At 45.3% G+C, this 10,170-nt stretch overlaps 1 protein-coding gene across 1 annotated transcript; it reads left to right on the plus strand.

Moving 5' to 3' along the window:
* The first annotated feature begins 1,021 nt into the window (after nt 1-1,021).
* On the plus strand, nt 1,022-5,591 carry WBP2 (WW domain binding protein 2). The gene is made up of 7 exons (XM_009877795.1): nt 1,022-1,125; nt 1,681-1,816; nt 3,011-3,103; nt 3,397-3,513; nt 3,735-3,857; nt 5,019-5,095; nt 5,272-5,591. Exons 1-7 carry the CDS (start codon nt 1,024-1,026, stop codon nt 5,323-5,325), a joined length of 702 nt encoding a protein of 233 aa, XP_009876097.1. The 5' UTR covers nt 1,022-1,023; the 3' UTR covers nt 5,326-5,591.
* The last annotated feature ends 4,579 nt before the right edge of the window (nt 5,592-10,170 follow it).

Consider the following 10,170-nt stretch of genomic DNA (forward strand, 5'->3'; position numbering starts at 1 on the left):
TTCTTCAGGGCTTGTTTCCACGACGCCAGCTGAACGTTGGTGTGGGAATTCTGCGCCTGACTTCTATTTGGGATATCACCTATTCTTAGAAGAATTTAGTAAGATGAACTCTGAGGCTTAAATTTGCGTTCACTGAAACAAACAACTGGGGCAAGGTACCGTGTTGCTGTTCCCAGCTGTCAGCCTGTTCCCTCTCAGGCAGCAGCCCGGGTTGCTTGTGGTGATTGATTCAGCAGATGTGCTCTAACCAAAACAGACTTACTGGTCCCCTTGCCCTTCCAGAGCTTTCGCTGGAGGCACGGGGACTTGCTGGCAGAAGGGAAAGGTGAATGACTGAGGACGACAACACATAAGCTGTCAAAGATAAAGGTGGTGGAGGTTTCTTCAGCTTTAGGGATTAGAGTCCCTAATGTGGATGCTGTTATGTTAATACAAGTTACCTGCTATGTCCGTGCCAGGCTATTGCACTGGTTTTAATCAGGTCAGTTTCTAATTGGGAATTAAGGAGTCAGCACAGACAACATGGGTTAATGAAGACTAGTGGCAAGAAAGGGGAGTTCCTTCTGGTCATATTTTTGTGACAGAGATGCTTAAGCTGTGATTAGACCTTCAGCAACCATATTGCATAAGCCAGTCCGAGCAGTTCTTGCTTTAATAGTCCTTCCTCTGTTGTGTTACTTGCCGTGAACCAAATTAGGGAACTGATCCCACGGAAGTGCAACACAAATATATCATATGTATGTACGTATGTCTTGAGAACTTGATGAGTTCAGTTGACTAAATTCACTGCCTGGCTATGCAGGCAGCGATAGCTGTGCCAGTACGCTGAGGAGGGAACACAAGAGAACAAGCAGCCAATACTGCTCAAGTTGCTACTTCCAGCAAAAAAAAAAAATCCCAAGCCAGACTTATCTTGTCTTCTGAGGTTAAAGTCAGTTTTGGTACGTCAGTAAACTTATATGCATAGTGTGCTTCTGCCTTGAACTGTAGCGCTGTGTCTCTTGTGTCGTTTGCAGTGTTTTGATGACCTATGATCATATAGAAGTTACCTTCAGTGATATCGAACCCATGCCAGATGCCTTCAAAGGGACCAAGAAAGGGAGTGTTTTCTTAACTCCCTACCGGGTAAGTAGTAAAAGGCTTTATCTTGTGTAAGGAGATAAGTGCTCTCTGTGATTCTGTATTTAAATGTCCTCAATGCGTAAAAGTCAGGATAATCTACTACCCCTTGAAGTATGGCTCATCCTCTCCCTCTGGGGAGCATTATGAATTCATTGTGTATCCTATCTATTTGTCAAAAGATAATAAATCTGATTAGTTTGTCTACAAGCAGCTGTTTAGTTCATCAGGCGTTTTCAAGATTGGAAATTAGCAATGATTTGGAAATGCTGAATGCAGCAGCACAGCTGCTAAATCATGGCTGTGTGGAGCAGCGAGCTCTCTGGAAGCTGGGAGGAGCACTGTCTGAGCAAGGGTTGTCTTCTTGGTGTAAGGCTTTATTGCCTTGAGGCTTCAGGTTACCCTCGTAGCTGCTCTGTGTGGCTTTTGGCTTGCAGAACTGATGAGGAAGCTTCAGATGTGGGAGGGAGTTTCAGTCCGTGGAGGAGTCTCTTTAGATATGTTGGGGCTGTGTTTCCTGTTTGTTTTAAATACGCTTTGTAATGTGATTTTTCTCTTCAGGTTATCTTTGTATCGAAGGGAAAGGATGCTATGCAGTCGTTCATGATGCCCTTTTATTTGTTGAAAGATTGTGAGATCAAGCAGCCTGTCTTTGGAGCAAATTATATCAAGGGCACAGTCAAAGCAGAGGCAGGAGGTACGTGTACTACAGGTGTCTGTTCTGTATCTTAGTTCAGCTACACAGTTCATAGCAGCAAAGTACAGCTGTTGCTGTAGTGCATCTTAGCAGTAAAAATAACTCTTGGAAGAGAACAGACTGTCTTGAAGTTAAGGAATCCTCAGAGGGCAGTTTCATACTATGTTCAATAAGAAAGCTGTGGTAGACATTTTCAAGAGGTTTTTTTTTGGAATCACTGTTTTATGTTTCCCCTTTTTTTCCCCCAAGACACATAGATCAGTAAACTCTTTAATTCCTAGCTGAGTTTAGCCTGTAAGCTGTGGCACTGAAATCCCAAAGCAGTGCTTCGGGGACTTCAGTCCGTCACCCTGAAATCAGTGTTGTAGCTTCTGTACAGGAGCGAGGTGGGACCATCCAGTGTGAATGGAAGCCTGAGCAGTAACGAGAAACTCTGTAAATTGTATAAAAGGCAAACAGCTTTAGCTAAATCTTTGTGAATTTTCCCCAGAGGCCATCTCTTTTGATGAGGACTTTGCTTTAACAGCCATGAGAGTCTGATTTAGCTCAAGAGGCACTTTAATCCGCATATCCCTGTTTCAGCAGTGACACAGCATCTGCTTTGATGCATTGTTTAGACTCTGGGTTGTGTGTGTTTTTCAGTCTGTAATGAGATGTCACTAATTTTATTCTTTTTATTATTATTATCCTGACTTGAAATGTCTTCCATGGACTCTAATGGATTTACGTGGACCATATTTTTCATTAAGCTCTTTGCTTCATTGGGCACTCAAACTCCCAAACTAATTTATAGCTGACAGGTAGGTGTAGTTGCAAAGGCTTTTTAGCAAACTCGATTAACAAAATCCCTGTCTTCTGCACTAATCTTATACAAAGCTAGAGTAAATCCAGTGCTTCCGATAGCTTGGTCTGTCGGCAGCTGCTGTGGTAACAGGCACAACTTTAGAAAGCTTTGAAAGGTCTCTTTCATTCATGTTTCTTCTTCAGGTGTCTCCTGACCTGTAAAGAGCCCGATGTGATTTTTTTTTCTGATAATAGCACAATTCTGCCGTTTTATTTGTATTTCTGTTCTGGGATTTTTGGTATAAGCTCTTCAAAGAATTACATACAGGGCACCTGTACATAAAGCACAGAAGCTAAATAGCATCAAAACAACTTCTCCTTGCTTCTGAATTCTGTCTTTCCTCCTTGCAGGTGGCTGGGAAGGATCCGTCACCTTCAAGATGACCTTTTCGGCTGGGGGTGCTATCGAGTTTGGGCAGCGAATGCTGCAGGTGGCGTCGCAAGGTAGGGGGATGCTGGCGGTGGTTTCAGGAAGCCTTGCCTTCGTCTGGCAGTGAGGGTGGTTGGTTGCAACATACTGGATTCAAATCCATCTGAATTTTTGGGCTGTATCTGGAACTTACTTGTTTTAAACATTTTTTTTTTTTTTGCATCTAATGAACAGCACATTTATTGGGATGGAGCTTGTTTGTTTTTTCAGATAAGGGCTCCTTAAGTTTGTTGGAGTTCTTGGCCTGCATTGATGCAGTTCTGATGTTTTGACGAGGTCCGTTTACCTTTACATTTTACTTTTTTAGTCTCCAGAGGTGAAATACCCAACGGAGCTTATGGCTATTCCTATATGCCAAATGGATCCTATGCTTTTGCACCAGCTGCAGCTAATGGGGGCTATTCATACCCTCCGCCACCTCCTGGTAAGTCTGGGAATTGAGGATGGGGCTTATTCTGGCTAGCAAGAGTAAAAATAGGTGAAAAAGGGAAGAAACACAAATTTTTGTAGTAACTTAGATGGGATCTGGTGCCTTGTGCATCTTCAGTGTCTGAGCTTAATTATATTTGCCTTTGGCTTGTGTTGGCTGTATCCTGTGACCCAAAGGGGTTAAGTCTTTTGCTGTGCTATTTCCTTCCCTGACAGAGTTTTATCCTGGCCCTCCTGGGGTGGATGGAGACATGGGTTACATGCAGCTCCCCCCACCGCCGTACCCTGGGCCCATGGAGCCCCCTGTCAGTGCTCCAGACCTGCCTTCCACTCCTGCAGGTAAGAAGTGCCTTTGGGTGAATTAGCTCACAACAGGTTTGTTTACCCATAAAACATGCATTATTTCTTGTCTTGTTATGCCTTGGGGAACTTAAAGTGATCTTAGGAGCTCCACTTAGAAGTTAGAATTACTTCAGAGAGCAGTTAGGCTGCTCCCCTCATCTCCAGCTTTGTGCATCCCAGTCTGGAAGCCAGCATGATTCTTTACAGGGTGTAGATACCATTAGCAGGTGTTTTGCAGCTGGATTTACTCTTGTTGTGACAGCAAAAATACAGTTTGTGGTTCTCCTGTGTGTCTCCTCTTGCTCCAATAGATGAATAAAAAGAATTTGATGGTGAAATGTGTTTCTAGTCCATTTTGGTTAGTAAATGTGGCTTTTGTGATACTTGTTCCTCCTTCCCCTGTTTCACTCTAACCTGATTACTTTTCCATAAACAATATGGAGCAGAGGAATAGATGATGGAGAGCAACTGGGGCAATATCAGTGTCGTTTCCACACGTGTGGGATTCATCATAACGATTTTAAATATCATCTTAAAAGGTCTGCATGTGGGGTGGGGGGAAGAGCTCTTGTGGTTGGACACAACCATAGATCTCTCGCAGGTAAGGATGTTTGTCTGGATAAGGATTTAACTACTTCTCTCTTTGATTTGAGTAAACAACCGATCATCTTTGAACTGTTATTTGGAAAGTGGCTCTGATCCAGGTGGTTGTGCAAGATTGTTGTGTTCTGCAGACATAGAGGATCTGGATGATCTTCATAAACTACCATCCTGAAAGCATGAATCCCCTGAGCTGCTATAAACTTGTGTTGATTTTTGTTTAGTCTTTTGTTTTCACTCCCGAGAAGGATGGTTCGTTGACTGCCTTTTTAAGGGGTATTGCCTGCATTCAGGCCAAACCGTTGTTGGCCTTTATTTGTTGGCTAACAGGCAAGTCCCAGGTGACACTTCCAAACTAAATCTCAGTCTGTTTCACTTTAGGCTTGACAACTGGAAGAGATAATGCTCAGTTGTGTTTGTCATAGCTATTTTGCAACTTCACCATTGGTCAAATATTGCTCAGTTAGAACACTCGATGGCCGGCAATACATGGAGCTTTTGTTTGACTGTAAAAGTTCTCTGTGTCTCACCAATCTGTAACTTGTCTTTCTGTGACAGCTGAAGCGAAGGCGGCCGAAGCCGCTGCCAGTGCTTACTACAGCCCCGTCAACCCACACAACGTCTATATGCCCACGGTGAGTTCCTGCATCGTTCTGGGTGTGCAGTGGGAGCCCAAGTGTGTGCTCAGCAGTTCTTTTTCTCAGTGACACAGCGAAGTTTGTCTGAATTGATTTTGGTGGTTTGGGTTTTTGGGGTCTTTTTTTTTTTCTCTTAGCCATGGATTAATGTTCTTTTGTTGTCTTTATTTCAGGACCAGCCCCCCCCTCCTCCGTACTTCCCACCAGAGGACAAGAAAAACCAATAAGTTAATACGGAATTTCTCCACACCTCGTTGCTTTCTTACTTCCCTTTTTGGCAGAATCTTGGGGCATGGTCCATAGCACCGAAGAGTAGAGCCTTCCCCCTGAGCACGTAGCTTTCATGGACTCTAGTGTGAGATCTGTGCAGAGTGAAGGAAGAGGTGTCAGCAGGTTGGGTCCCCTCGCAGAGCTCTGAGGGTTTGCTGGCCTGCCGTGGGATTCAGCACTCCCTGTGCCTGGCATCGCTAGAACTGGAGGTTCTCTTCATCTGTGATTGTTTCCCTTGCATCTGTTTTCTTTGGATACTTAAATTATGCCTCTTTAGAGTAAGCAGCTGCTCCAAACTGGTCGTTAACGTGCTCATAACATGGAGACAAGGCTCTTGAGGGGTGTGAGGGGTGTATTGAATTTACCTTAGTGTGCAGCCAAGAGCATCTCTGGACACAGGCATGTCTCTGGGGACTCTCCTCACCCCGGAGCATCACATCCAGCTTTGCTCTCTGCTGCCGAGAAAGGGCTTCAAAGAGAACCTTTGGGATCTCGGAGGAAATGGGTACCTATTATGTTTTCCAGATATCTATTAAACTTCTTGGGTTTGTTTTTTTTTTTAAAAGTCATTCCTGACAATCTTAACAAATAATCTGGGAGTTTGCTAAATTTTCCTGCTGTGTGTGATGACGCTGATCAGCTTTCCTTCTTTAGAAAACGTAACTACTCTTTACTAGCATCTAGTTACAGATCATATGGGAACACTAATTTTCTGTTGTCTCTTTCTTCCAGTTAGATGTGTGGGTTTGTGATCACTAAGTCCTGAATATTCTCCTTATAATGCACTTTGTTTGTTTGTTTCTTTCTTTACTGTAACACGAGTTACACTCTGTGGCCAGTGAAGCATCTTACAGCTGTGATATAATTGGTGAATTTACAGCTCATGTGGAGAAAATAGTTGCTCTACTACTGCCCTGGAAGCACTTGAGAGTATGTGAAATGTTGGAATAAGCTGTTGGTACGACTGAGCTACTCATGTGAATGTTGTTTAATGCTGTTGGCGTTCCTGGATCAGCTGTGAATTTGCTTCCCAGTAACGAACGTGGCTCCTCGGACTTGAGGGTTCAAGCATTTTCATTCTGAAGCATCGATTAATTGATCTCATTAGCAGTGACTCCAGCGTGCAGAACCTCTGCAAGACCGCTCAGAATCCGGGATGTGAAACTTGGCTTTGTACAGAGCTTTGCACAAATCAGACTTCACTGACTTCTGATGGCTGAGAGAGGAAAATCCTTCCCAGCAAGTGTGAAGAAAGGTTGTGTGCTAGGAAATGCTGAGACTTGCTGCATGCAGCCTGCTTGGAGAGAAAAAAAAGGTCCACCTCTTGTTTTCTTTTTGTCTGAGTTTAGCTGATTAATCAAGTTGCTGCTGTCTGTGCACTCACTTTTCTAGAATTGCTACTGCAGTGATGTAAAGAAATGGTTATTTTAAAAAAAAATATTTATTTTGAAAATGTTTGATTAGTATGTTAATGTGAAATGACTTTTGAATGCAGATCTGTTTTGCCAAGACTGTGAATTAAAGAGAAATCGGCTCCAAAGTCACGGTGTTTGTGCATCTGTGTGCATGTGAGCGGGCAGACTTGATGGTGACTTAGTAGCTTTGGAGGGGGAGAGGGAGAGTTAAACAGCAAAATTAGTTGGATTTTGTCCTTGGCTGTTCAGTGGTGGTTAGTTAGTCTCTTGCTTTCTCTTTACTGACTTTGTGAAATGAAAATAAGAGGTTAAGCTTGTAACAAATACTTGTTTTGCAGTTCCTGTTACAAGCTGATGAGGTGGCTGCTTTAACACTTTAGCCCGATGTGTTACCCTGATGGTTTTTCCAGACCGATTGTCTAGGGAGATGTGATCCACCTGGCGGCTCTTCTCCCTGGAACAGGGGGAAGCCGTTACTCCGGCAGCACGAAGCCTTCCTCCTGCGTGTGCCCCAGCAGCAGTGCGAGAGCTCTTACTCCTGATGTGTGAGTGGAATCGGTGCCGGTGAAGTCTGGTGGGGCAGGAGAGATGTTCCAAGCAGGATCTGCTCCTGCGGTTGCTGAGGTCGGGTGACTCCCTCCTGTTTGCACTGACATGTGTCAAACAAATTATTCAGAAGCTACTCTGAAGATAACCCCCAAACCTTGCTTGACTTCATTCCTCCCCCCTAGTTGCCACCAACTGACTTAATTATCAAACAACTCCCTGATCCAGCAGGGGTGGGTATATTCCAGATTTTGCTCTCCTACGTAGTCTTTGACTCTTGTGTCCTCCCCTATGACTTGTTTTCCTGCATTTTAAGGCTGGCTGAGGCACTGGGGTTTGGTTTCTGTAGCAAGAGGTGAGTGGAGAAGGAAAGCGTTAAGAGAGGAAATGTTACAGCTCAGTAGGAACCTAATAAATCCTGTGAATTAAATTACTTCGAATCAAGGTTTCCTGAATCACATCAGTCCAACTGTAAGATCCTGCAGAAGTGTTTCTCTACTCTGTTCTGTTTTAAAATGGCTCCTTCCCAATTACACTCTACTCCCAGACAGATAATCCTAGAAAACATAGATTGCATGAAGTTTCCAGGTCGATTGCCCAGCAGCTCTCACTGTGCAGCTCTCACGCCAACAATCAGCGCAAACCCATGAGCTTTTTTGTTGTTTGTTGCCTGAGAAAAAGAAATATTTCAATATCTGCTCTGCTAAGAACTTGGTGCCATGTTCTGAGCGGAGTGTCTCTTCCCCTAGTGGGGACAAGTGGCAAGATCTGCAGAGTGACCATAAGGTTTGCTGCCCAGAAAAAGGAAAATATGTTCAGAGGATGAGTCAGGCTGGAATAAATTAAATACTCCTTTCCTCCGCATGGGTATTAGTGAGCTAAATCAGTGGCTTTTGAGCTGTGAGCTTTTTATGAGGGCTTCTTAGTCAATGTCTCCGTTCTTCCAGGCTAGAGCTATGGGGAGATGAGAAGAAGCAAGCCAAAATAGTTTTCGGGGGTTTTTTCACGGTTGTCTCAGTGCCTTTGGAGTGTGCTGATGAGAAGCGAAGCACTTTTGGGGAATGCTGAAGCTGTGTGGCCAAAAGGCTGAGCCTATCGCAGTCGGTGGGCTCACGCAGGTATTGGCTTGAGTGGAGCAACACGATTCAGGAGGGCGCAGGTTTTGGCCAGGTAGGCTCTGCTGTGCTTGTCAAAACCCAAAAACCTAGATTTGGTTCAGATACCCGGCACTCACTGCCCAGTTGGGAACTGGGAGCTGTGCTCAGCTTTGGAGGTGGTTGAAGGGTCATCTGGTCCTGCTGCTGGCAGATTTTTAAATATTAAAGCAGAGAAGTGGAATTGAAAGTTTGCTTCTGCTCTGGGAGTGGGGTGGGAGTAGGGCAGGAGGAAATGTTGTGCATTAGCATGTCTCCAGATCCAGTCCCTGCTTGAATGATTGATCAGCCGCAGAGCAGAAAGGCTGTCATCTGAAAGCTAAATTGCAGTGCCATTAAATTCCAATATCTGGATGGAATTACACTACTGAAGAATGAGCTAGGATATGGGGAACAGTTCGTGTTGGATCCAGTTAACCTTCTGGCGCAGAGGGCTTTTCTTCCCTCGTGTACAGCTCTCGCTATGCTGTGACTTAGGCTTTTCCTCTGAGAAGTTGCTCACGGCACCTCGTGTCCGCTTCCCCGCGCTGAACACGCGACTATTTCCCTCCTTCATGGGACTGTGGTGTAACCAGAGATTTCTAAAGTGCCTTGAGATCTTATGCAAAAAACTGTTACTGCGGGAACTGCAGGTATTGCTTACAGATTTTATTGGCCCCAAAATCTTGCTGATATCCCTGGAGGCTCCAGAAGATCTTTACTCTGGAAAGACGAGGCATGCCTGTGCTTGTCCAGGATTGTTTCCAAGCCCTCCTCCTTGTCTTCACTATTCTGCCTAGATTTTACCTTGAACACTTCTGCTTCATGTGACCTATTAAAAAAATATTTTAAAACATATCATTATTTTGCATTAATTCCTTTAAAGCTGGGGAGAGTGTTCACAGGGACTGTGGTTAAGCCAGCCTGGCCAGCACTTGCCTGCCCTGCGTTGAAGATCTTTCTTCGGGGACCATGAGGGCTCCCCACCACTCTCTGAGCACTAGACAGTCAAATCGCGTCTCTGCCGCGTGACAGACACTGGAATTTATGAGCTCTGGCTTGCAGCGCCGGCTTCCTTTGCGAGGAGGCACGGGGCAAAGTTTGGAGCCAGTTGCTGCTTTTTCAGCCAGGAGCAGGCCAGCTCCCACCCACGAGCTGCTCGTGTCGGCCGATGCCGTAACCTCACAGGGGCCTCCAGCTGAAAACAGCTGCCAGGTTGGTATAAGAAGGGTTTTGCTAAGATGGGTGGGTTTGGGTTTAAAGCTGTACGAGTAAGCCCAAGTGACAAATGTGGGGTTTTTCTTGTGGGTTGGTACGAAGTGCTGGGACACACAGGGCGGATCTTCATTTCAGGCAAGGGTTTTCATTGCAGCCGAACTGGGTATTACTCACCCGTCTGCCCTCCGGGGTGAGTCAGTGCAAAGAGCTGCCATCATGAGACTGAACTGGAAACCGGTATTTCAGCACTCTCCTTGCTCAAGGGCTGTCACTGTGCGGCCAAGAGAGGCCAGGACGGGATGTGAAGAGACCCACGTAACAGTGAGCAGGAGCGGCGACTCGATCTCACGCCTCCGGGTGCAAACAGACCAGGATCCATCCCTGCTGCATCCTCCAGCTGCCTGCCTCATCTTTCCTACACGTTTCCTACAGTCTCCAGGTACTGGAACAGAAGGTATCGCCTGGGACTCCAGTTGCGACCTCGGTTCAG

This window comes from Apaloderma vittatum, unplaced genomic scaffold (genome assembly GCF_000703405.1).
Source record: "Apaloderma vittatum isolate BGI_N311 unplaced genomic scaffold, ASM70340v1 scaffold30201, whole genome shotgun sequence".
In the NCBI taxonomy this organism is placed as follows: domain Eukaryota; kingdom Metazoa; phylum Chordata; class Aves; order Trogoniformes; family Trogonidae; genus Apaloderma; species Apaloderma vittatum.